Below are 26,949 nucleotides of genomic sequence, written 5' to 3'. Positions count from 1 at the left end.
GGACCGGAATTACGCGCTTCACTCACCGTAAATCCTCGTCGTGCGTCGGCTTACGTAATCATAACCCACTGCCGCTTTTTCGACAGCGAAAGGTGATTTGCCTCGGACAATTTCTTAAAAATATGAGAGCAAAACTTATGTCTTTGAAAATGTTTGGTGTATCCGTTTACCAAGTCTTGTAGACTGCCAGCGTCATTTGTACCTCATTTATGTGTTGTATTTGTTTATCGTTCTGCTATCACATATTTAATCTATTTTTAAACGTTGAAAGGTGCATTCATGCGAAAACAGCGGCATTTTTAAATCAAAATGTCAGTGGTCATTCGTCAATTGATTCTGCATCAGGCGGTTAGTTTGAATTTTACAATTAAATAAATTAAACCACTTTTCACACCATTGACCGGAACTGTACAGTAATGTCATTGTTGGAGTGGCCGGTCCAATTTAGTTTATGACGCCGCTTCCAATATTCCTGGCGACAATGATCCCCGGTGCCGGTACGTTGGTGGTCTCTTTACAATAGTGGGAAAGTCCCGCCATCTGGCTCATTCACATCTTGCAAAAGACCACCAGCGTACTACCCATGACGGAGAGGGGGTGCGAATTTACTTTTGTACATTTTCGTTAGTTTTAAGTTAGTTGATAAGTAAATATAGACCAAGAAACATCAATACATCTTTGAATTAATCTGAAGTATCTATCCTTATTTTGAAATCACGGTCCACATTGTGCGAAACCCCTACGCGTAACAAGAAAACACTCTCGGACACGCAATTGGCGTGTCATAGGTTCAAACTCCTGGGTACGGAAACATCCGTCATACTTCTTAGGAGGCAATTGAACCGAAACAGTCATTTTGTCCATAAATTAACAAAGTAAATCTGATTTGGTATTAGTTTAATGTGAACTAACCTAAACAGCTGATATTTATACGTAAACCTGTTATAGTCTAGTGGAGCGTCTAATTTTTACAAAAAATTGCAAAAACACGTTGTTTTAAGCGGAAAATACAAATCTGCAAGAAACACACAAGGGAGGATTCACCATTCACACAAAAAACTAAAATGCGTAGGACATGAACATAACCCCACTTACTCACGAGTCACGATGTTTGTTTAGATATTGAACATGCGGAAATATTTAACGGTGTTCTCTCATTTAACGTTGTTGTTACGTTTCAATCATGGTTTTAAATTTCAATCAATTTTAAACAATTTTTGTGGCTGGAGACGAAAATTCAAAATTGCAGCCATTGTTGCCAATTAAAATAATGGAACTGTACCCATTTCGTGATTTCGAGTGAATACTTAGAAGTCGCAAAATTCAAGTCTGGACTTATATTTTTTTGCGGTTGGCAGTCCTAGTGACATTTTCCCGTGTCTGTCATATTTCAAAAATGTGCCTGAATTTTTGCAAAAATGCAGATTTTGTGTTTATTTCGCGAGATAATTCACATCGGAATGTTTTCCTGGAATGTTTTGTGAACTATTCATGCAAAAAGTAAGTATGTTACCACCACGACCTTCTAAATAGTCGAGACTCTTGGCTCTCTCCGGCCTGTTCATTTGGCAGTTTTCGGCGTTCGCCGTTTGGCGAAGTATTGCCGGCGCTGAAATTGGCGCGAAATGTTAAATGTCAAAAAGATGACATGTAAAATGCTATTTGGAGACGTGTAAGGATTATAAAAAGACAAAAACATTCAATGAATTGGCTTCAGAAAGTTTAAATATTTGCCCAGGTAGGGATTTCAAAAATCTTTTAATTAGTAATAGACTTGCAATAATTTAAAATGTACTTCAAAAATATTCCTCACTAACATAATGTTGTAGGCAAGCCTTTCCAATAGTGCTGCTAATGTACCGATCCCGACGGAAACATTCTCTGTCACCGCAAACAGTCCTTTGCCTGCTTAAATCTCCATTTTCTTTTCCTTCGTCTACTTCCAATGTTGTGGGTATTATAACAAGTACTGAATTCCGTGAAATAATTAAATTCATACTCACATCTCCATAAATTTCGTTGTATTTAAGAATAGGTATATTAGGAATGATTATCTATGTAATTAATATGCTTAACTAACCGAAAATTTCGATTAAAATGTAGTAATCATGTCTTTATCCGACAAAGTGACAACACAATGACAGAAAGCCAAGTTTCAAACCGCATGGTTCCGAACTCAAATCGCCCGTTCGCTAGCGCCAAACGGCTTACAAGTGCATAACTGCATAATGGTATTTTGCTCAAATGAACAGGCCGGAGAGAGCCAAGCGTCTCGACTATTTAGAAGGTCGTGGTTACCACTTATGCAACCGTGTACTATCACTTTTGAATTTAGGGGCTAGGTTCGCTACTTTTTACTTTTTGTGTTTTTTTTTTCTTTTGATAAAAGAATCCTTCCACGGTTTTCTCTTATCGAGTCATTATCACCGCGCAAGACACGACGTTTTTGCAGATCTTTGTGAGAATCGTGATTCTTGCCAAAAACTCACATAAGGGTCAGTTTCATAAACTTCTTCCCAATCCCCCTGGACCACCATTCGGACAGACCGGATGTTGACATCATCATCGGCGACACCTCTCGAGACACAATTGTAGACACCTTCTTCGTTTTTTGATACCGCCTGAGAACCGTACCAAATTACTTCTTTACTTGGAACAATTGTGTTAAAAATAAACGCAATAATAAATTTATTATTATACAGGTGATCCAAAAAATTTTTAAAATGCTCTAGCAGCTTTATTTCTTGTCCGATTTTAACAAGCGATATATCAAATGAAAAGGCGTTGAAGGGACCACGAACTGCCATATAATATTTATTTTTTAAAGAAGCAGTTTAAGTGGGGTGATATTTAACTTTCTTATTTTAAATAGTGACATATGTTTTTCATTGCTTATTTTTAAAGTCACTATTTTTCTAAACATTGCTGTACAAAAATATTATTTGTTTTTTGAAAAAAAATTAAGAAATAAAAATGACATTTTAATGAAAAAGCGATTAAAATCAAGATGCTTTGTGAGACCTGTCAGCTAGAGCATTTGTTACACAAAGAATTTGACAATTCAGCGGCCTGTGCACTTTTTTCACTCAAAATACGCTTGTAGCATGTCGGTTATTTCTTCAAAGGTATTCATTTTTATAGTTCTCCCAGAGCTGCAGCGGTTTTATGGCAGGGCAATAGTAATTATTACGCCTGTTGAGATGCCGATACGCGACATAAACAGACCCCTGTCAATCATCATTTTCGTTCTATACCTGTCAGTTTACAGGGTAGTACTTGGACGAATTTACGATTAGGGGTTGTACTTGCGGTTTAAACCTATTGTCGGTGTTGTTAACGTTTATACAATGGTACCCTGCCATAAAACCGCTGCAGCTCTGGGAGAACTATACTCACGATTACGAGGAAATACAATTTTAACAACTTGTCAAATTCTTTGCGTAACAAATGCTGTAGAAAGCAATTTGATTTTATTCGCTTTTTCATTAAAATGTCTCAATTATTATTTATTAAACATTTTTATTTCTTCATAACTTTTCAAAAAACAAATAATATTTTTATACAGCAATGTTTAGAAAAATAGTGACTTTAAAAATAAATAATGAAAAGCATATGTCACAATTTAAAATAAGAATAATAAATATCACCCCACTTAAACTGCTTCTTTAAAAAATAAATTTTATATGGCAGTTCATAGTCCCTTAAACGCCTTTTCATTTGATATATCGCTTATTGAAATCGGACAAAAAATAAAGTTGCTAGAGCATTTAAAAAAAAAAATTGGATCACCTGTATAACGAAGTAACGTAAACATTGTGTTTTTTATTTGAACATAAAACGAAATCCCACAAGCTTCGCTCCCACCTTGAACTCACCTTTATCGTCAGATTGCCAGATAACACTTCGTATTTAAACTTGCCAATGTCGTAAGTTTGGGTAAAAATCACCAAGGTGGCAAATTATAAGTTTGGTTTTATGATGAAAAAACTTGGAAGCTATGATTATGAAAATTAGCTTAAATCGTCACTAAACTTGTGTATAAATAATATTTAAATTGGGCAAGCACAAAACACATTAATTTTTTTCTAATTTGTTTTAAAAAAAAAACCATTGCAAAAAATCGTCATTTCGAGAACTTTCTTTTTCTAGCATTAGCTTTTTTTCTTCGGCGCAAATTAGCGCAAATTAGACGAACTATCTTTTTTTAGTAACTTTTTCGGCCTTGTTTTGGTATTTTCAGCCTCGTGGTGCCATATTGCTATGATAAAAACAACAAGTATAATATCTTGTTGAAAATTGTGTAAACACAACATAAACAATACATTTATTGAGAATTTGCAATAGCAGATATCACTCCAGGAATGAAACAGTCATCCTGGGAACATCATTATCCTTTTGAGAACATGCCATCATGTCCGGGAACGTTCCCGAAATGACCGTTCACGAAATGACGTTTTCAACTAAACGCTGTTTTTTTTTTTGACGGCAGCCATTTTTGACGCGGTCTGACATGGTTAGTGTAAAATATTTCAGGTTATTGTTTTAATGTTATAATCTAAAGTGAATTTTTTTAATATTCCAAACTTATAGTTGAATTTTTTTAATAAACAATTGTCAAAACGTTGTCTTGTTGGTATGAGCCAAACTGTGATTTTCATGATAATACGATTGGTCACATTGAGTATCAACATTTTTTTATGTAACTGAGCCTGCGCCCTAACGAGCGAGAGTTTATTTCAAATTCGAAAAGGTTTCTCCTGATTTCTCATTAAATTTATTTTGAAAATGAATTCACAGAAGAAAGGTACGGGAAGTGAAGTGAACATAACCTTAACCATGATTTGGTGTCAAATTGTTATACAGCTGGTTCATATGTCCAAATTTTAGGGTGGTACAGTATGGTTTTTTACTTCATTTTGACACTGACAATTGTTTATTAAAAAAAATTCACTATATAAACGCATTCCCGGAATGATGACCTACTGATGTACGCTCTGTAAATAGTGAATTGAAAGGTACTTATCACTTAATTATAATTAATTTGGCGAAAAACACTTATGACGGCCGGTTCCTACCACAAACTGCGGCTAGCACCTAAAGGCTGTGTTCATTATAATTTTTTTTCAGCTAGTTACAACTGCGTTCACTGAAATGATGCATACTTTGTCGGACAAAATATTTAAGCATATTTCTATTTAAATTAATTAGATTTTTTGAATAATAGTTAAAAAAAATTAGATGTTAAATAAAATTGGCCGCTGATAAGTAGTGGAAACTGTTTAATATCGTTTATTTTATGGGAATTCCTGGTGTATGTTTCTAAGGATCGTTCCTTGGGACGCGTTCTCGAAATGACTTTCCATACATATGTATATCTTGAAATAATATTAAAAACTATAATTACTGTTGAAAATCTTTTAAACAAAGCTGAACTCCTTAACAGACACGTGGCTTATACTTTAATCAAAAACTGTCTTTTTATACCAAAATTTAATTTTTTATTAAGAACAACTCCATTTTGGAAATTTTCTAATTATGTTAATTCAATTGATTCTTCTTTAAAGTCTTGTTTAGAGAGAATACTTAATTTACGTTTAACTGATTTACAATGGCGTCAGTCCACTTTACCGATTAGATTTGGTGGTCTGGGAATTCGTCGCATTTCCGATATTTGCCTCCCTGCTTTCCTATCTTCAATTAATGGGGTTAAAAAGCTTGTTTCTTTATTACTAAACTCAAAGGATAATGAGCTTAATATTCACCATTATGATGAAGCTTTAGCAGTCTGGGGTGTAGCAAATGAGAACGAAATACCAACAATCCCACAATTTCAGAAGAATTGGGATAATATTAATATCAAAGGAATAATTGCCAATGACTTAATCTTTAATTCGGCTCAGCCAAGAATTAGCGCCGCACAAAATGGCGCTATCCATTAAACAGTGCGACAATATAGCGCTCGACATAATAGCACTGATTCAAAATAACGCTGATATGAAAACGCGTCGGACTAAATAGCGTCGGTCACAATAATTCTTTTACAAAATAGCGCCGAAAAATAATAAATTGCGACAAAATAGCGTCGGACAAAAATCAAAATTGCTGCCTTCAACTGTAATAATTTTAAGTGCCATCAATCGTTTCTTTCACTTGAAATTACGAAGAAGATAATGGAGTTTGGGAAGTCTCAAAAGGGTGGAAATATTCTGTTCTACGACGGCTTCAAATACCGGGTAGATAAAAAACGAGAAGGCTATACAACCTGGCGATGCAGCAGATCTACTTGTAAGGGGAGGTTGATGGTCATCACAGGCAAGGACACTCCGAATAGAACTACCGGACATAATCACGCTCCTGACCATGTGGACAAAGTTATATCTTCAGTGAAGGAAAATATAAGAGAGCTGGCTCGCACCACTGACGCGAATCCTCGTGCGATCGTACAGCAAGCTTGTAGTAATAGCATATCTTCTGAAGAGGTGGCTGTAAATCTTCCCAGTTATGAAGCGTCGCGAAAAACTATCCAAAGAATAAGAAACAAGGAATTCAAAAAATCTTCTATCTTTAACAGCATCGCTGAAGTAAGAATAGAGGGACAGTATGCGAAAACCGATAGAAATGAAGATTTTTTGTTGTACGATTCCGGCAGCAATAATAAGAACAGAATATTAATTTTTGGAACGCGAAATAATCTAGACTTGCTGAAAGAATTTACACACTGGTCCGTAGATGGAACATTTAAAGCTTGTCCGGAGGTTTTCTATCAATTATTTGTGATACATGCTTTAATCGATACAAAGGCGTTACCGATGTTGTATGCGTTGCTTCCAAACAAGCTACAAAATACCTACGTTGAACTGTTCGAATCACTAAAAACTTTGGATCAAGCGTTGGAACCTGTCAGCGTAATCGTTGATTTTGAGCAAGCTTCCATAAACGCGATAATGCATGTTTTTCCCAATTCTAGAATCGTCGGCTGTGCTTTCCACCTCGCACAGAACTTGTGGCGAAGAATTCAACGAAACGGTTTAACTCAGTTGTATAAAGATAACGAAGAAATTCGACTTCTGTGTAAAATGTTACTTGGGTTAAGTTACGTACCGGAAAGGGACGTCCAGTTTGCGATGGAAATAATTTCCCAGGAAGTTCCTGCTCAACTGAAACCGATTTTTCAATATTGGGAAGATAATTATGTCGGTAGAAGAATGAACAACATAAAAGCCAGGTTTGACATATCGACGTGGAACGCATTTGAACGTGTAAACAGTGATCTGCCAAAAACGAATAACTCTTTGGAAGCATGGCATCATTCATTACAGCGTAGTCTGAACTGTCAACATCCACATATATATAAATTATTGAACCAACTGAAGAAGGAACAAAACTCTGTCGAAATTTTCATAAGCAGACATCGTGCCGGTTTCAGGAAAAAAGATACACCCAATAGTAAATATGTACAAAAGAATAAGCGGTTGAAGACTCTTGTGGCAACGTATTCGTTTCCTAGAGTTTACCAATATTTAAAATCCATTGCGTTCAATTTATCTCTTTAAACAAGACTGTTATTTAATGATTTCTTTTTCAAATCATGTTAACTCCTTTTTTTAATATATCGATAAAGTTATTGTGTCTCGACTTGATTTTGACCGACGCTCTTGAGTTCTTAAGGCGTTTCGTCCAGCTCTCTTTAGTCTGTGAGTTATTTTGTCCGGTGCTATTTTGAATTGCGCTTTTTTTGACAGCGCCATTTTGTCCTAACGCTGTTTCGGAGCGCTTTTTTTGATAGCGCCATTTTGTGCGGCGCTAATTCTTGGCTGAGCCATTTGGGATACCGTGCGGGTTGGTGGTCAGGTTTTTGATGCCCTTCAGGTTTGACTACTCACCCTTGGCGGAACTCGTGGCCCTTTACGAAATCACGATTTGCATTTTGGTCACGACGGTTATCATAGTGATCACGATGCTGATATGCGGGGTTTTGATGCACACAACTGCACAACTGGGACACTTGAAGGGGATGATCTTGGAGATGTCGTCAGTGACAGATCGAGACGTTTTGGAGGGTAGAATGAGGTTATGTGTTAAATACCACACCGCCATTGTTGAGTGAGTCACAGTTGTAGTGATTTCGGTTTGTTAAAGTTGGTACTGCAGCTACGCCACCAGAGCCGATCAGGCTTTCAACCAGATGATGTTGTTGCATATCACTTGGACCAGTTTTATCATCAGCATTCTAGGTTTCGAGATCACCACAACCCCTGATTACCTCGAGGCTTTTAGATTTGTCCTGCATCTGTCGGGGTGGTTGGGCATGCTGTTCATCGTGTGCTACTATGGACAAGCGATCATGGACGAGGTACAGTTCGTTTCATCGTGGGTGGGACTCACTTAGAAGTTTTACGCAGAGTTCGGCCATCTCCGACGCGATTTACTCGTTCCGCTGGTACGAAAAAGAATCCTCAATGCAGAAATATGTGATCTTGATCTTGTTGCGGAGCCAGAAAGCGCTCACTTTGAAGGCTTGCGGACTGAAAGTGATGTCTTTGGCCACATTTCTGGGGGTTGAGTGCGATTTGGAGTGTTGTTTCTTGTTAATTTGCATGTTTTCAGGTTTTGTACTCGGCTTATTCGTACTTTACGTTGCTCTTGAAACTGAAGCCGTAGGCCGTTTTTTGAAGATGGCATCACTTTAATCAGCACTTTTGACAGTAGTTCACAATAAATTCGAAATCAGACTTGTTTTCTTAAACCATTTAAACCTAACCAGTAATTTTTCAAATTGAAAAAAAAACTTTTCTTCACTATTAAAGAATGAATGCATTCTTGTTAGATAGTCAATGAAAGAATGATATCAATTCCATGCCCCGTGATAGAATATGTATCTCGAAATCCACGGCTATCGGCCAATTACATCCCTCATATTTTCATTCTATCACGAGCAGATCGTCAATCGGATGCCTTTGTAAACAGTAAGTCGCGCATCGCGTATAGCAACCGCTAAACGAGGCACAATTTTAGTTGTCAAATATTAAAAATCAATTTTCAAAGATTGTTTTTTCTTGGTATAATCGTGGAGAAATTATAGTCTTCAACTCGCGTATAATAGCTATTATTCACTCAGACGATTCCACCACTCGCCTACTGCTCGTCTGAATAATAGCCAGCATTATACGCTCATTGAAGAATGTACTAAGTATTCTGGTAAGTTTTGATTGTTACTGAAAAAGAAAGGACACACTGCGCATTTGCTGATTCGTTATGTCAAAGTGTCAAAAAGTGAAAAATGTTCTTCTTTCAAAACAGCCACTGTCAGAATGTATCGTGTTTTGCTCCAGCAAAAGAATCCATTTAAGTTTCTTTGGTAGGTCCAAGACCGGACGCTACATAAAAATAACACAGAACATTTGTAAATACGCATGCGCAAGTCGTAGATTGCCGCGAAGGCTCCCGACAAGACAACTCGTAATCGCGAAGTGATCTGTTATCTGTGACTGTAATAAAACTTCCAAAACCGCCAATTTAATCATTTTATGGTTACTCCTTTAAAGTCTTAATCCTATTTTATTAATCGCATAATAAATAGCATCTGTTAATGAATCAGATATAAAAAGTCACCATCAAGAAAAACTACAATAATTCATTGAAGAAAAGAGAGAACCTGAACAAGAAATTGACCTTGAAACCGCGAAACAGCTTATAATTGAAGATTTCTAGTGCTTTGTAAATAATTTGGATATGCAATCATTTAATAAATTGTCTAGTTATTGTCGAGATTTGGAATCATCAGTGTCATTATCAAGGAAAAGAAAATTTTGAAAACGAGTAGGTACTTCCCATTGTCGAAAAAATCTAAATAAACACGTTTTTGAACTCACCACCTTCAAAATGAGATTTCGCGACCGCATAGTAGTGAGCGAAATCGATGCGGTCGCAGGACATAATGAAGCACTAGTGCGCGAAATCGACGTTCGCGCACTAGCGCGAATGCTTCCTGGATGATTTTGAAGCACTAGAGCGCGAACGTCAATGTCGCACACTAGTGCTTCAAAATCATCCAAAACGCCATTTGGAAAGAGTGGAAATAAATCGCTATGAATTCGATTGACACTTTGGCAATCGCATGGACAAACGCCATTCTATTCATAAAAGGTATACGACAAATTAGACATAATGTTCGTTTCAAAAAATATTGTAGAACGAACTTCGATGCAAGAAGACGTATTAGCCACTTTCGCGCAAATGAAGCACTCGCTCCTTCGTCGCTCGTGCCTCAAATGATGCCCTCATGCGCGAAAAATGTCTTCTCGCACTCATTTCGTAAATAACTATTTTCTACTTTTATTCAGCTTTAGTTGTGAAAATATTTTATAATTATTAAATAATTATTATAAATTATTAATTCTTTTATAATATATGAATAAATAAAATAATTTAGATATAAAAGAAAAATCAGATAAAATAAAATATTTATAGATATACCTACACATGCTAAAACCAAATAACCACCACCTGTTGAATTAAGTTGGTGAAAACAAAATTACACTGAGGGCCAATTAATAGAAAGAGAATTAAATATTTAATTCGAATTAAATTATTAAAATTTAATCAAGTTGCTTTGTAAGACCTGTCAGCTAGAGCTAATTGTGAGTAAAAATGAATACCTTTGAAGAAATTACCGGCATACTACATGTCAGATCTAAACTCCATTCGAGGAACGGAAACACCGTGTCCTTCTCAAATTCTTTGCGTAACAAATGCTCTAGCTGACAGCAACTTGATTTTATTCGCTTTTTCATTAAAATGTCTCAATTATTATTTATTAAACATTTTTATTTCTTCAAAACTTTTCAAAAAACAAATAACAACAGTTGATGAACTTAATTTTTGATTTCATTAATCAGAACAGGAAAACGTCATTTTGACATTTTTAGCCAAATTACGTACCTACGTTGATTACTAAATTAAATCACATTATAAACGGTATCAAGTGGTCTGCGTCATTAGTATTTTTGGTTGCGTACAAAATAAATTCAGAAATAAGCCTTATGTGACTTGCCCTGTATATACTTAAAATTAGTTTCCGTTTTCTAGAAAAAAAAATTAGAAGATTTTTGCAAAAATTAACAGAAATCATACTGTTCTTCTATACATTATTCTGTATATATTGTATTCTGCTTCTGTAACATCTCGACAAACAGTCCAGCAATAATACTCGTCTACAGTGGAAAAATATTCGGAATAATTTTAATTAATTTTTGCTTGTCTACCCATGCTGAATACGAGTTGATAAATAAAAGTCATTTTCACGATACCTGATATCTTCCAAATTTAAGGATCCTAACCTTCTTGAACTTGATACAAATATTGATATTTACTTAGTTATTGGCATCAAATCTTGAAAATATTGTGTTTTAGTGCTCTGTTCTGTATTACTAAGTGATAAGAGTGTTAAAAGAGACATTTTGCTATAAAATATAATTATTTTTTTAACTTTTAACACTTTTTTGTAGTATCTAGTTGTTAAAGGTGGCTTTCCGGACTGTTTGTCACCATGTAAACAACCTCATAACGGCCGGAGTCCGTTATAGGTGTCCGTTATGAGCGGGAGCGGCCGTTATAAATGACTAAATAACTATAGCAACGTAGATCAAAACTTTATTTTTCAACTTTTTTACAATTGGTACAATAATTAATGTTTAATGTTATGGGACACACCTTGAATTAATCGAAATCCCAATGCCACTAGCAGATGTAGACGAGATCGAAGATGATGCTTCAGAATTTTAACACTAACACAAGCGCGATTTTGCAGGGAATAACGATGACTTCACTTGCTCTGCGGCCATCCGGACATCGGGAATATCTTGATCGCGATTTTTTATTCATTTCAGTCGTTTATTTTCAACGGAAAGTTAAGTGTTGAACAAATCTGACAAACAGCAGCAAATGGAGACAAGATCGAAGATGATGCTTCACTAACACAAGTGCGATTTTGCAGGCAATAACGATGACCTCACTTCCGGACATCGGGAATATCTTGATTGCGATTTTTTATTGATTTCATTCACTTATTTTCAACGGAAAGTTAAGCGTTGAACAAATTTGACAAACAACATTGAAACTATTTTTTTTCACAAAACGGTTGACATGACGATGTCCTCCGCACACTTATTAATCATTCGATTTTTTCAATGGCGTTTAAAAAAATGTGTTTCAAAAAGATAATTTTGAACGAATCGTAGAGATATTACAAAAACTATTGTACAATACACGTTCGTTAGCGTTAGGGCCTTTACAGCCTCGCCAGTATTATTCGACTCGCTCTGCGAGCTCGTCTCACAAAATCACTGGCTCGGCAGTAAAGGCTATCCTAACGGACTTCTACTTAGTAATACAGAACAGAGCACTAAAACACAATATTTTCAAAATTTGATGCCAACCAACTCGTAAATATCAGTATTATCAAGCTCAAGGAGGTTTGGATCGTTAAATTTGGAAGATATCATTGATATCAGGTATCGTGAAAACTTAAACTAATAAATGACTTTTACTTATCAACTCGTATTCAGCATGGGTAGACAAGCAAAAATTAGTTAAAATTATTCAGAATATTTTTTCAGTGTAGCCCATTTGATTGTCTAATTCAAATAAAATGTTGATCGCTTGACATTATGTTAACTTTAACAACGACTTGACATCGCTTTATACAACCGGGCCTTAGTTTAGTATAAGTATTTGACATTAAAGTAAAAAATTTGAAAAAAGACTGAGAGGATCCTCATTTATGGAGGGTGTGGAAAGAATGCTGTCGCTGCTGCGGATGTTTAAAAGCCGATATAATTATAAAATGATAGAAATTACAACAGGAATGATGGTAATGCCCAATAATAATTAAAATTGTCTAAACCACATTTTATTTTTTGATGAAGCCACGTTTTGTCTGAATGGGTTTGTAAGCAGACACTACTGTTGCTACTGGTCCAGTGAAAATCCTCATTGGATGATGGAACACCATACTCAGCATCCACAAAAACTTAATGTTTGGGTTGGTATTATTGGGCACCACATAATATGTCCAGCAAGACGGCGCTCCACCACATCATGGAGTTAATGTTGACCTGTTTCTTGAATAAAATCTTTCGAGGTCGTCGGATAGGACGTCGGGGATTTATTAAATGGCCTGGCAGGTCGCCTGATTTGAGTCCCCTAGATTTTTTCAATTCAGTTATCAATAGATGTCTAACATAAAGTGATCATAGGTAATGGTTAATGATACGATAAAATAATAATTTATGATACTTTGGGCTTACAAATTATCCCAAAATCTAAAATGAATGCTCTATAATAAGATCAACTATCCCACCTCCACCCGGCGGCACGGCAATTTTGCCGGAGTACATACACTATTACGGATATTACTATCAAGTAATAGTGCAGTGCTTATCAACATAATTACCGGCGTCTCGCCTCCGCATTTTGACTTTGTTGTGTAATATGTTCTGTGTCAATGTTAAGGAATTTCCTCACGATGTGACATGAGTATAATAATATACCTTTTTGAATTTCAACTACCAATGTGTTATCTAAATCCAGAATTTTTAAATTTTTAAAAAGAGATTGCGGTACTATTCCCGTTGCTGAAATTACAAGTGGTAAAATCGAAATTTTTTCTAAACACCAAAGATTTCTCATAGCAACGGACAGCTCTAAATATTTATTAATTTTTGTGTTATATGTCTGTGTTATATTATGTGAATTTGGAACAGCTATATCTAAAAGATATGCTTGCTTTTGTTGTTTATTTAAAATTATAATGTCTGGTCTGTTATGCTTAATATGAATGTCAGTTAAAATTGTTCTATCAAAATATAACTTGTAACTGTCATTTTCCAAACAACTTTCTGGTGTATAATATAAGATTATATTTATATTTATATTTATATTTTATATTTTTTTTACACCACCCAACAGACATGTAGTCCAATTAGAGGGTAGGAAAAACCAAAATCAGTATATTAATCTGTATAGAAGCACATCCCCTTTATGTCTCTAATAATGCAGTTGAAAATATCGAGGGAAGGTAACTTATTAGAATTATGACACATCATGAAGAGCGGAGAAAATTTTTGCGTATTAATGCGAGGAGTATCCATATAAAAAGTCAACTGATTTCTGGATGCCAGCCTAGGTACATGAAAATTAATTTTACCCAGCAGTTCAGGACAGTCGAAGACGTTGTTAATTAGTCGATGTAAAAAAATAAGGGAATGGCAAACGCGGCGATGCAAAAGACTGTCTACATTCCAACGACGTAACAGGTCATGTTGTGGATGGCCGTTCTCTGGATAAGTACCATCAACTTTGAAACTCAAGTACTTTAGAAGACGTCTTTGTATTTTCTCAAGATCCTCAATCTGTGACTTATAACCAGTAGACCAAACCACACTAGCATATTCCAATTTCGATCTCACGAAAGCAAAATACAAACGTTTCACAGTATCAGTATTATTGAAACTCCGAGAGTTTCTGATGACAAACCCAAGGGATCTAACCGATCTGGTAACCATGCCCTCAACATGATCTAAGAAGCAAGGGCGTAGCAATGATTTTTTGCTGGGGTGGGCCAGATTTTAAACCACAGACAGATGATAGATAGATATTGCAGATGTATCTTGTTTTTAATGTGTTTTACTTTTATTCTGGGGTGGGCCAGAAGGATTCTGGATTCTTTGCTACGCCCTTGCTAAGAAGGACAAGTTACTGTCGAAAGTTATTCCTAGATCAACATGTTTTGTACAGCGTTGTAGGTCTGAGATGTCAAGAGTATAGTGATGATGAATAGGCTGAGTCTTTCTGGTAAATGACATAATACAGCATTTATCCTTGTTTAGTTTTAGACCATTGCTGTTGCACCAGGTTACCACTTCATCAATGGTATCCTGCATTCGCAGGCAGTCAACAGCATGGTCAATTCTTGAGTAAATTTTGAAATCATCAGCATATAATAAAATTTGAGAGTCAACTACATCCGCTATATTATTGATGAAGACATTAAACAAAAGTGGTCCAAGAATGGAGCCCGGTACACCAGATGAAACATTGATCACGTGTGATTGAAAGCCAGCACAATTAACATACTGACAACGACCACTGAAATATGACCTAAAAAATTCGACAAAATTGGTACAGAGTCCAAATTTGGAAAGTTTTCCTAACAGTATTGGATGATCAATTGTGTCAAACGCTTTCGACAAGTCCGTGAATACAACATCAACTTGAGAACGATCATTCATGCAATCAGCCACAAACTGCACAAAACTGCATAAGTTTGTAACAGTAGATCGGCCCTTCACAAAGCCATGTTGAAAGTTCGATAACTGATTTTTCACGAAGGGGGATAACGTATCGTGAAGTAAGATCTCAAAAACCTTAGCAAAGCTCGACAGCAGAACCACAGGCCTATAATTGTGAATTTGTTTTCTATCACCTTTTTTATAGATCGGACAAATTATTGAATTTTTAAAAACAGCAGGAAATGTCGAGGAACTTAACGCACGGTTAAAAATTATAGTAAGTGGGGTTGTAATATTGTCACAAATGTTTTTAATTACAAAAGCAGGAATACCATCCGGGCCAGAGGATTTTTTAGTTTTGAGTTTTTTTATTGCATCACTCATATTAGTTACAGTAAAAGTCGGAATAGTTAAGCAGCCGGAATTGCACGAATACATATCGAAGTGATTATTATCTGAAACTGCTGTGGAAGATGAGGTATAAGTTTGTTGAAAGAAATCAGCAAAACCATTTGCTATGTCTGTAGGAGTCTGCAGTTCCTTGTCGTTGAAAGTCATGTAAGTAGGTATAAAATTGTTTTTCAATCGATATAAGACCAAAAACTTTTAGGATCTTTTGTTATGTTTTGTTCCACTTGTAAAATATATTTACAATGGGCACGTTTGATTTCTAACTTGATAATCTTTCTGATAGACTTGAATTCATCGTAGAACAGAGGAGATTTGCTTTGTTTGTATATTAGCCAAAGTTTATGTTTTTGTCTTAGCTGCTTAACGATTGAGCTATTAAACCAAGGGGGATATTTCGATTTGTAAAAACGTAGGGATCTTGGAACACAAATGCTAAATATATCATTCAGTTTGCTATAAAACGCCTCCATCATAACGTCAATATCAGATATAGGTTTTAGAAAAGACCAGTCAATGTCAGACAATTTTTTGTTTATTGCAACAAAATCAGCTTTTAGAAAATTAAAATGTTGTTTCTTAGATGAAATACCTTTAACTGATGTGTCATATTTATAAGCATATTTATAAGCATATAGAATGTGAACGGCCTTGCTAACCACACATTTCTTGTTCGAGCAAACTAAGTCCAGTATTCTGTTGAAGTCATTAGCGATATTGTTGTTCTGATGAAAACCCATGTAATTACAGAATTCAAGAAAGATTCTAGATTTGTTGTCTTGGACGCCACTTAAAGCCAAAACATAATGAGAGATATTGAAATCTCCAATAATGATAACGTTTTTATTCAATACAAAGTCAAGAGATTCAAAGCTATCAAAAAGCTTCACATACACATCAATAGAAGAGTTAGGTGGGACATAGAGAGCAAAAATGTAAAGAATTGAGGTCTTGGGAATTTATATTTTTACACAAACAATATCAACATTCGGTAAAAGAGAAAAATCCGTGTTGTTCAAATCAATTCTTTCCACAACAAAAGCGGTGCTCACAGCAACAAGCACACCACCCCCCCTAGAACATTGGCAAGTAATAAAATCCCTGTCAGATCTGAAAATGTAATAAGAACTGTTACATAGTTCATTGTCCAAGACCGAGTCATTCAACCATGTTTCCGAGATAATAACCACATCAAACTTTGATGAAATAATGCCATTGTAGAGTTCGGTCAATTTATTCCTTAGACTGCGCACGTTTTGGTAATAGACCGACAAGTGCGATTTGCGTTGGTTTACTGGGCTTACGTGTAAATGAGATTCATCAACCAATACTCGCGAAGGTGAGAAAGAAGGTGATGGCTATGCTGAAATGCCAAAGACATCTCGTTTGGCTTTAGTCAGTAATTCCTGATAGGATACACATTTACCAGATTCCCAAACAAAATGACGAGTATCAATATCTCCCTTCTGACGTGAATTCAGATTAGTACAGTTAATACATCGAAGAATTTCGGATTGACATTCTTTAGTATTATGCTTTTCTCCACATTTCGAGCACGCCAAAGCATTATTGCAACTGCGAGAAGTATGACCGTAGCCGCAGCATCTGTAACAGCGAGTTAGTTCAACTGCATCAAAAATTTTACAGGTGTCAAGACCAACAATAAGATGACTTCTAGACAGAGCCTTCCTGTAAGTCATTAAATCAACCTGCAAAACAGCCCTGAAAACTTTATCATTCTTTTTCAATGCAGAAAAATTGAGTAGTTTACAAACCGAATTAGTTTCAAAAATATCAGGATTTTTTGTTGTAATATATGAAATTACTGAATCTTCTGGGATTATATTATCTTATCAAAGATCACAACAGAGAAGATAATTTCATTATCCAGTGAGTAGAATTGTTGATTGGGTTTACTAGGATGTTATTCAAAAAAAGTAAATATTTTAATTAATTCTAACAAGATAGTGTAAGGAGTAGTTAGAAATGAAAATTTGCACAATATCGACAATGATTTAATTTATCGATATCATCGTGTCATCACTGTTATACCTGTTTCCACAGTTTTGCAATCAGTTTTCAACTGGTATGGTTTTCAACATCACGTGATCCTCTACCGTTTGTGCTACCATAGGCGTGACAGTGCAAATTTTAATTAGAACCGCCTCCTAATTTTGCTGGAACAACAATTAGTGGCGCGAGGTGAATTTTCGTGTCCGCGTGTGCATCTAAAACTACGGTTTCTCAGAGAAGTACACCGCGCACAAATCACGGTAAGTTGTGCGCTACGCACAACCGCGTAAATCTAATGAGTTGATACTGATGGAAGCGTTTTCTTAGAAAAAGTTCAGCTGAACGCATTGTTGGCTTTTTCTAAGAAAACGTTCAGCTGAACGCATTGTTGGCTTTTTCTAAAAAACGCTTCCATCAGTATCAACTGATTAGATTTACGCGGTTGTGCGCAACGCACGACTTACCGTGACTTGGGCGTGGCGTACTTCTCTAAGAAACCGCAGCTTAAGCTGATGCCAGTCGAGTGACGTCGATAATCTTTGCGTGTGCAAAAGTGGCATTACCAGTGCTATAATTAGTGGCGCCAGTTAAAATTTTGTTTTTTGTTCGACACTGTCAGAATTTCAGAATTTTCTCCAGTGTGAACAGATTTTGATACCTAAATGTCACAACTTGGCAAAACGAAACGTCAAGCTAATTTTAAAGGTTTTAAGCGATTTAGAGCCTTTAAGGGGCTCGTCGAACAAAAAAACGTTGTATTCAACTCGTTCGTGTGTAGCTTGGGCCTTTTTTGGCACTCGTGGGCCTTTAAAACGCTCGTTTCACTCGCGTTTTAAAATGGTCCACGCGTGCCAAAAAAGGCCCAATTTACACACAAACTCGTCAAATAAACTACTATTATAATTTCAGCTCTGATGGTCGGGCTACTTTTACTATGTCATCTCAGTTCTTCACATCCTTCGCTAACTAAAGAGTTTTACGATGTCGTTGCATTTCTAAACGTCGTTAAGAACACGCCAGAGAGTTGCACCGGTGTTCTGATTCATCCACAGTATGTTCTGACTGCTGCACATTGCGTTCAAGGGTAAGTATAGTGGTCCGTTTTCTCTAAGGTTATATTGGGGCCGTAAAAGTAGTTACTCCGAATAAGCTGCCCTTTTGTGTGGGTTTCAGAAGCTATGCGCCCCTGCAATAAATCAAAAAACTCTGAACGAAACAACCAGCCGGGTTTGCCTGTTGTTTACAACCACAAAATGTTTCCTATTGTAGACAAATCAACTTTTACACAATGGGATAATTTTACGGCCCCAATATAACCTTAGAGAAAACGGACAACTATACCTAGACTGTTGATTTGAATTGATTGAAAAATGACATAAAGTAACAAAAATCTTGACGATAACCTTAGCCGAAGACGTTAAAGTGCAGAGATTCTTGGATTTTGTTTTGTCATATTGTCTCAACAAAATAATGGTTGAAAGCTGGCAAATAATTTAATTTTTTTCGAAAAAATAATCCACTTGAATTATTAAACCTTTTTTGTTCGACACTGTCAGAATTTGAGTATTTTCTCCTGTGTGAACGGATTTTGATAAATGTCACAATAAATTTTGTTCCTCAATGTCATTTCAAAATTTGGTTAGATTGTAACAAATTAAAAAAAAATCCCCGTCTGATTATACTCACGTCAATAAAGTGTCAAAAAATTGAAAAAAAAAATGCAATTATTAATGTTTCACAATAGAGCATTTTCTATTGTGTCAAAGAATGACATTGACGACTATGATTTATTGCTCGCAACTGTACTTACCATTTGGTTAAAACAAATTATAAGAAATCAATTTGTGATAGAAAAAATAAATACATGCCTACTCGTGTGTCAAAATAATAAGCGCCTACTGAAGGGTTAATCCTCTCAGGTACCGAACAGACCACCGGAGCAATTTGCCACTTTCCAGGAAGGCTAGGGTTAATCCTTCAGAGCAATTTACATGTTTGAGGGTTGAAATTGGGGGAATTTACGTCTGCCCCGTGGGCCTTTATCTGGCCCACTCATACCAAAAAAAGCCCAATTTACACACAAACTACGTACCATGCTTTAAAAGACAAAAAAAAATCCACGATTTAAAAAAAGATGACGTTTATGCATCGTTATCAAGTCGCAAAGTTTCTCTTTTTTCCACGTGTTCAAAAAATGGATTTTTTTTCACATGTGGAAAAATGTAGTCTTCATTTGCGCGTTTCCTAGGTTACAATGACTTGTCACAATATTTGATACTTTGATTTTCTTCATCTAATTTGCCTTCAAAAATCAAATTCTTTTTTTGACGGTTGTAGAAAAAATATTGTTTGTATTTCGTGGCAAAGTTCGTGTTTTATGGCGCTTTCGAATGTCATTTTCATACTCGACCTAACCGTCTCGGAGAAAATACGCATTCTCAAGCGCCATTAAAAACACTCATTTTGCGCACTTAATACAAAAATAACTACTAAATGACGTATCACGTGACCTTGAAATTTCAAAGTTAACAGCGCCTCCAGCGCCACCTTTACACATTCACACTTCATTTTAACGTGAAAAAGCAGCATTGCCATTTCATAGAGTTTCTATCTGATATTTCTACGTTAACCTTGAGGGTATTTTCTAGCGCAACATTTCTTTTCTAACAATAATTCCAGTTTTATCGTTTGTAGAGCATCAGATATTGACATTCTATTGGGAAACACAAATATACAAGACATCCCCAAATTCTACACCAATACCAGTCGCATCATCATCCACGAGCTCTACTCTAACACCACATATGACCACGACATTGCTCTTGTTCAACTGTACAGATCTCTCCCCCAAGATACTCTTTCCATCAAATCTCCCTCACCCGAAGCTTTGAGCAACACGTTCTCCACACTCTTCGTACTAGGATGGGGCTCCAAATCAGATTTCTCCGGTGTTCTCTCACCCAAAAATGTCACTCTTGTCGACAATACAGAGTGCACCTCCTACTACGAGAGCGTGGAAGTTGATGGCGAATCAAAATTTTGCGTTTTGGGTCAAAACGGACCCTGTCACGGAGATTCCGGAGGACCCGTTTTCAATCCTCGCGATCAAAACAGTTTCCTGGTCGGGATTGTGTCAGCTGGACACACCAATTGTTCAAAGACAATCCCGACAATTTGTACCAAAGTTGCTTATTATACAATGTGGATACTAAAGCAAATGAGCTGTCAAGAGAAGGTGGCATGGATATTTACAAGTCCTGAGCTTCTGGTGGATCTCATGTACGAAAATTTTTGTCTTCACGAGAAGGGGCCTACGATCGATGAGTTTTTGTTCGACGATAAATCTAATGGGTTTTATTGGTTTATGTTGGTTGGGTTATTTGTCTGGTTTAGTTTTAGGGCGTAATTTAAGTTATTTTTTTACCTTGTTTGTTAAGTTATATCGTCGTCAATTCATCTAGTTAAAAAGCGTCAATTGTTTTAAGTAATTTTAAGCAAAACCAAACAACCCATTAATCAGTATTCGCTCGAGAAGCGTTGTATTAAATCTCGAAATTTTTCTAGGATCATTTGGTCTGCAACCCTTCCGGTTCATTCTCGGGCAAAATTATCCCTTATTGAAAAGTTTCAATACTTGCTCAGTTCCTTGTTAGAAGAACCCTTGAATTTAGTAAAAGCCGTTTTAGCTCGTAATTTAGATTAGTTCAAAATTTAAAAAAAAAATAGTTGCACCCTCTGCAATTGGTTGTTTCGCGTAAACGATCTCAGTGTTGTTCAAAGTCGGGATTGACAAACCCCCGCAGATGAGGGACACTTTGGGAAAGAGAAAGAAGCACCTTGACCATCGTAGTATAAAGAAAAACATCGTATCGTCTCGTGTCGTGAAACCCACTTGCTATTTGGACGGGGCTATGAACCCCGAACGAGGAAGCAAACGATTGTTCGTATAGAGAAAATATTGGTAAAGTCCATGTAATACCCCAAGTCAGTAAAATATCCTTTTCTAACATAAAAATTTTGGATAAAACGGACAAGTACAGCAAAAAAACGTATCTCTGTTGATTAATTGAATCTTGTTGTTTTATAGAATATCATGCATAACATAATTTCATGCACATGAATTTTATAATTAAAAATATAAGCTTTCATTTTACTGACTTGGGGTATTACATGGACTATAGACTACGTCCACTGATAGAATGCATTTTTTTAAATATCTTTAGATAACAAAATCCCCAAACCATAACATTAAAATATTAAAGAAGTATCATAGATTGTGTTGGTAATATCTTGAAGCATTCGCGCCACTGATTCTCATTGGTTGTTATGAAACCCACGCGAAAAATAAATTATATGACATTTCAAATTTGAAATTGTCAGTTCTGTCAAGTGGTTTAAGCATTTAGATTTGCGATTTTTCATCTTCAGAGCTTTGTTTTGCGATTCTCTTGTTTTGAAAGTTATTCGTTTTGATCGTGTTGCTGTTTTGATCTGTTTCGTTGCGATTTTTTGTTGATTTTTTTAAATTTGTGAAGTGAGTACAGTTGCGGCCGTTGCAGTGATAATGTACACTCCTGAAATACCCTGTATTAATAAAACCTAATATATTACTCCTACTGTACTGAAGTTTTCTTTCGTCTTTCCTAAGTGCAAACATTCAGAATAATAATAAAACATCACGTGTAAACCTGCTCTTTCCATTTTTTAAAATTTCGCGCCTGATCTATTTGTTGTAGCGTCGAGTGAACATTTTTAGTAACATTTATGTCAAGCAATCTATGAGTGGACAGAGTTTAGAAGATTTTAAACAAGAAATATTTCATTGAAAAAAAACTAGCTTTACAGTACACAACCCTTGTCTTACTGCTCTGCACCATATCATTGAGTACAAGATGAACTTCTTGCTTAATATTGCAATGCAAGTCTGCTGTAACTCTTCTGGGGCGCTGCCTCATCAACTTTCTTGATGATGTTTTAGTTGGACCATCTTTACACTTTGACACTGTGTTTTTGCTAACTCCAGAACATCTCGCAGTGACCTTTAAGAAAAATACTTTTAACCCTTGACTAATCTGACCTAATCAATGATGATGTCAATAAAATTATGATATAATACTATTTTGTGTTATAAGGTATGAAAAGCAACCTCCAGTGGACTTTCAGTTGTAAGTTTTTCATTTTTGAAAAATGAATAAGCACTTGCATCATCCTCTGGGCGGCTGGATTGCCAGCTACAGTCAAATAGCTTCGGGTTGCCTACAAAACAGTTTTAAAGCAATATAATTAAATTAAAAATATTATCTTCATACCTTTGCATCAGTCTAGATATTGTTCGTGATATCACTAAAGGGATTCATGTTTATAAATAGAAATGTCACTTAAAAAAGGCGCTCGAAGGTAAACAATAGGGAACTTATAGAACAGAAACAAACTAAAACAACAAACCAACTAATCTTAAAAACTTGGAAAGTTTAAACACCACAAAAAAAAATAGTTAAGCAAGAAATAACGAACAAAACACACATTACTCGGAGGTTAACAATACAGAACTTAGTCAATACAAAGGAACAAACTAACTTATCCCAGATAATTAAGACGTTTTAAATACAACAAAATACCTCACTTGAAGACGAAAGAGCAAATAAACCACACACAGTGTTGACGATTCAAAAGGACAGCGGCAACGACAACAGCTGAAATTTGACAATTTGCTGTGACAGCATAAATTGGCGTAGGATTACAATGCCCGCGAAATTATTTCAAAGGTACCACCACAATAATTTATTTTATTAAATTTTTTTGTATTGTATTCTAGTGCATTTTGTAGTGTTGGGTTACAAGCCTACAATTTAAACTCTCCCAATTTCTCGCTGGACGGAGTTTACCGTCACAGGCTCTTCTGATGTTTATTCAATAAGTAAAGTTAATATTCTAGAATATATTTTAATAAGTCAAATTGAATTCGGACTGGCGCATGATAGTCGGTCATTCAGACAAACGTCTGCAGGAAGTCTCAGGATTTAATTTAAATTAACCTTGACGATCTCGTTGTCCATTTTTGTTTTATGTTTATATTACGTATTATGTCTTAAGCATACTCCATAATTTTGTGTAAGTCAGAAATTTAATTTGAAATTAACCAGTTACTGCAGATGAAAACAAGAACGTATTTGATTTTATTTATTTGAAAAATTAAATACAGGCGTCCTTCAACCCAAGGAATTGTTTTATTTTAACTCCTAGCCCCCTAAGAAGTTTCCCATATTTTGCTTCACGAACTGATCTTCCGCTATTTTGAACACAACAATTTCGTATACATTTCACGACCAGCAAAATTAAGTCGTTTGATTTCGCATTGATATATAAACGATCTTGTTGGTTGAGGTTTTACTTTTAAATGTTCTTGACGCAAGTTGTTATCAAGAGTACACGTCTTCGTGTAAAATACTGCAACTGTAATATTTTCATTCATTTGATCTCTTATTCGTTAAGGTATTTATTAATTAGAGCATAATTTCAGGGCACAAAATGTTACTGCTTGAAGCTTGAAGGATATATTTCAAATTTTACGCGCGCTAGGTACTACTTTCTCTGCGTAGAATTTAGTGATTTTTATGTCAACCAATCTCTCGCTGGACAAACTATGGTAGACTCTTCAACATGCTTTATATAGGGTTATTCACGAGAGGGGTATAGTTTTCCCATTTATAATTTGGTTTTATGGCAGTACAATTGTAATTATTAGGGGCTGGGGTTGTGGTTTTGGCAATAGACGTGAAGATATTGTAGCCACCGCAGACAACAGACAATGGACCTTCTTTTACAGTCCTAGGATTTATGGCGGTAGTTGCCTATTGTCGGGGTATTTAACTCCCTGACAACAGGGCTGGTAGTAAAACCAAATTATAAATGGGAAAACTATACTTCTGAATTTTTATTTTGCCGCAACCAACAATACAATGGCAGTGACTACTAAATCAAATGTGTTATTTCTTTTAAATTAGAAATCAAAGTAAGTTGAATAGATTTATCAGAAATGTCAGATTGACAGATAACCTGTATTTAATCAAAATTCAACAAATAAATTAACAAATTAAGTTAATGTAAAAGGTGTTCGAAGTGTCTACCATCGGCTTGGAAACATCCGCAGCGGCGACAGAATTCCTTCCACGCTCTCCATAAATGAGGATCATATCAGTCTTTTCGTCGTTATTGCAAAAACAATTTTTTCGAATTGACAAAGATTTTTTGCTTTAACGTCAAAGAGACAGGACTAAAAGCCGTCGTGGATTCAGTTATAATTATTTTCAAAATTTGAAATCAAGATATTGTTGCAATGTGTATAATGGGTTGCGGCAAAAAAAAATTCAGAAATACCCCTCTCGTGAATAACCCTGTATTCAACAATTTTAACGTTAAAACTTAAACATTTTTGTAAGAGTGTCTAGGGGTCGGAATCAACCACCGGTTAAAGTTTGAATGATTCTATATGAATCACCCTGTATACCGGGACATTTTTTTTAACATTGAACATAGTCCATACTAATTCCCCATGTCCAATTTTAAAAAACAGATCAATGTATTGTGAGTTGCTTTGCAACCAATTATACACAAAACTGCAAAAATGGTTGAAATTTTGCAATAATGTTAAGGGGCCTTATCTCGAAGTAAAAAGTCGAGCTTCGAGGAATTTGGGTTGCGTACTGGGTAAATGCTGAATCTATCATGACAGCTGAACCTGCTCAACGGAAGTTACGGACGCACAATGCAGCGATTATGACCGCTAAGAGCGGTCTTTCAGGTAGATTGATTGTAAAATGCAAATTTTCTGGGCGAGAAATATTATTTCTTTAATTTTGGAGATATCTCACAGTTTCTACCACGTTTCTACTTGCTAATGGTCTGGTGGTAGATTATTTGATAGAGCTTATTTTTCGGAATTATAATAGTTATTTACATAATTAGTGGGATAAAAGCAATATTACACGACTCTAGTGGGAAGATGACGAGGGCGTTAGCCCGAGTTCATCTGTAATCACACGAGTTTCCTGTAATATGCTTTAGCCCACGTGTTATGTACAACATTTTATCTAAGACCACCCCAAATTTAAAAAAATAAATCTTATCTATTGATTTTCGCCAGTGAAATAAATGAGTTTCATTACCGCACTCAGTCGGATCAGAATTTACTTATCCCACTGAGAGAGGTAATGAAACTCATTTATCCGATTGAGTGCGGTACTGAAACTCATTACCTCACTGAGTAAGGTAATGAAAATGCGTGAGGTAATGAAGTTCTTATCCCATTCAAAATTAGTGGGATAAGTATCATTTATGCCACGGGATTAGATTAAAAAAATAAGCAAATTAATAAAGAACGAAATAAACTTGATTTTAATAATAACTAATATAGTTATTTGTACAACTAGTTATGAAAGTCATACATTTTTACACGAATTTGCAGATTGATTAACGAGGGCGTAGCCCGAGTTAATTAAGCAAATAAGTGAAAAAAAAACAGACTTTCAGAACGTGTTGTACACACAAATTTTTTGCATATCGATGTAAGTTGAGAAATTTGGTCTAAAAGGATTTATGAAAAATTACAAAAAAAAAAAAATAGGTATGCTTTGACAATCATCTCCAAGGAGATGGAATAAAATGATGCAAAAAAGTACTACTTTCAGTACGATTTTTCGTGCAAAAATGTGCTACTTTCACTACGATTTTGAGTGTAAAAAAGCGCCACTTTCATTACGATATGCAAAAAAATAAATTAAACAATACTTTAAAGCAAAAATTTACTCTAAAAACTGTTTGACGTGTTTTTGTAATTAGGGATTATTTCTCAGAAAGGATAGTTTGTTTGGCAAAATACTAATGACATTTCTGATTCTTGATTATTATTGGTGAGGACAGCTACAGAGGGGGTGTAGTACAAGTATAAAAACATTTTGACTGTAAGAATTCCTTTACGTGTTATTTGCAATTGGTTGCTAAACACATGAAGGAAATAATCGTTATAAAATTTATTTTTTCCAAATTTATTATTTTTTTTCTCAAAAATTTCGTTATGTAAGATAACAAAATTTTTATATTGTCATTTAGACAATTAAAAGGTCTATCAGAATCAAGAAAAAAAATAGGGGGTTTCCATTTAAAAAAAGTATCGATGACGTCATCACTGGAAAACAAATGACTGCTTGGAATTTTCTTTGGTACTAAAACATGTATTTTT

The 26,949-nt window shown here is 35.5% G+C and overlaps 3 protein-coding genes and 2 long non-coding RNA genes across 5 annotated transcripts; 3 read left to right on the top strand and 2 right to left on the bottom strand.

The window, feature by feature from the left end:
• Nucleotides 1–6,093: 6,093 nt before the first annotated feature.
• On the top strand, nt 6,094–7,731 carry pre-mod(mdg4)-AB. Its single transcript, XM_069056807.1, has one exon. The coding sequence runs from the start codon at nt 6,171–6,173 to the stop codon at nt 7,551–7,553; it is 1,383 nt and encodes a 460-aa protein (XP_068912908.1). The 5' UTR covers nt 6,094–6,170; the 3' UTR covers nt 7,554–7,731.
• On the top strand, nt 7,589–8,661 carry LOC138137077 (odorant receptor 4-like). The gene is made up of 5 exons (XM_069056366.1): nt 7,589–7,690; nt 7,820–8,103; nt 8,152–8,353; nt 8,403–8,558; nt 8,608–8,661. The coding sequence occupies exons 1-5, from the start codon at nt 7,589–7,591 to the stop codon at nt 8,659–8,661; spliced, it is 798 nt and encodes a 265-aa protein (XP_068912467.1).
• A 7,301-nt stretch (nt 8,662–15,962) lies between these two features.
• Nucleotides 15,963–17,945, bottom strand: LOC138136828 (uncharacterized). The gene is made up of 3 exons (XR_011161446.1): nt 17,474–17,945; nt 17,125–17,420; nt 15,963–17,061 (listed from the first exon to the last, which is right to left on the bottom strand). It is a non-coding gene; the product is annotated as an uncharacterized lncRNA (long non-coding RNA).
• LOC138136824 (brachyurin-like) lies at nt 17,581–22,327 on the top strand. The gene is made up of 3 exons (XM_069056145.1): nt 17,581–17,635; nt 18,621–18,795; nt 20,406–22,327. Exons 1-3 carry the CDS (start codon nt 17,620–17,622, stop codon nt 21,115–21,117), a joined length of 903 nt encoding a protein of 300 aa, XP_068912246.1. The 5' UTR covers nt 17,581–17,619; the 3' UTR covers nt 21,118–22,327.
• Nucleotides 22,328–22,490: 163 nt separating this feature from the next.
• On the bottom strand, nt 22,491–24,687 carry LOC138136830 (uncharacterized). Its single transcript, XR_011161447.1, has 2 exons — nt 23,021–24,687; nt 22,491–22,967 (listed from the first exon to the last, which is right to left on the bottom strand). It is a non-coding gene; the product is annotated as an uncharacterized lncRNA (long non-coding RNA).
• Nucleotides 24,688–26,949: the final 2,262 nt, after the last annotated feature.

This window comes from Tenebrio molitor, chromosome 8 (assembly GCF_963966145.1).
Source record: "Tenebrio molitor chromosome 8, icTenMoli1.1, whole genome shotgun sequence".
NCBI classification, from domain to species: domain Eukaryota; kingdom Metazoa; phylum Arthropoda; class Insecta; order Coleoptera; family Tenebrionidae; genus Tenebrio; species Tenebrio molitor.
Note: the sequence above shows the minus strand (reverse complement) of the source record. Positions and strands in the feature narration are given on the sequence as shown.

Bases quoted from the DNA above. Each gene is read 5' to 3' on its own strand.
- LOC138137077 (XM_069056366.1), top strand. From the start codon at position 7,589: ATGTTAACTCCTTTTTTTAATATATCGATAAAGTTATTGTGTCTCGAC. The intron at 7,691-7,819 runs GTCTGTGAGTTA...TTCTTGGCTGAG, and splicing joins GTTTCGTCCAGCTCTCTTTA to CCATTTGGGATACCGTGCGG. The intron at 8,559-8,607 runs GTTGAGTGCGAT...GCATGTTTTCAG, and splicing joins CTTTGGCCACATTTCTGGGG to GTTTTGTACTCGGCTTATTC.
- LOC138136824 (XM_069056145.1), top strand. The intron at 18,796-20,405 runs GTAAGTATAGTG...TATCGTTTGTAG, and splicing joins GCTGCACATTGCGTTCAAGG to AGCATCAGATATTGACATTC.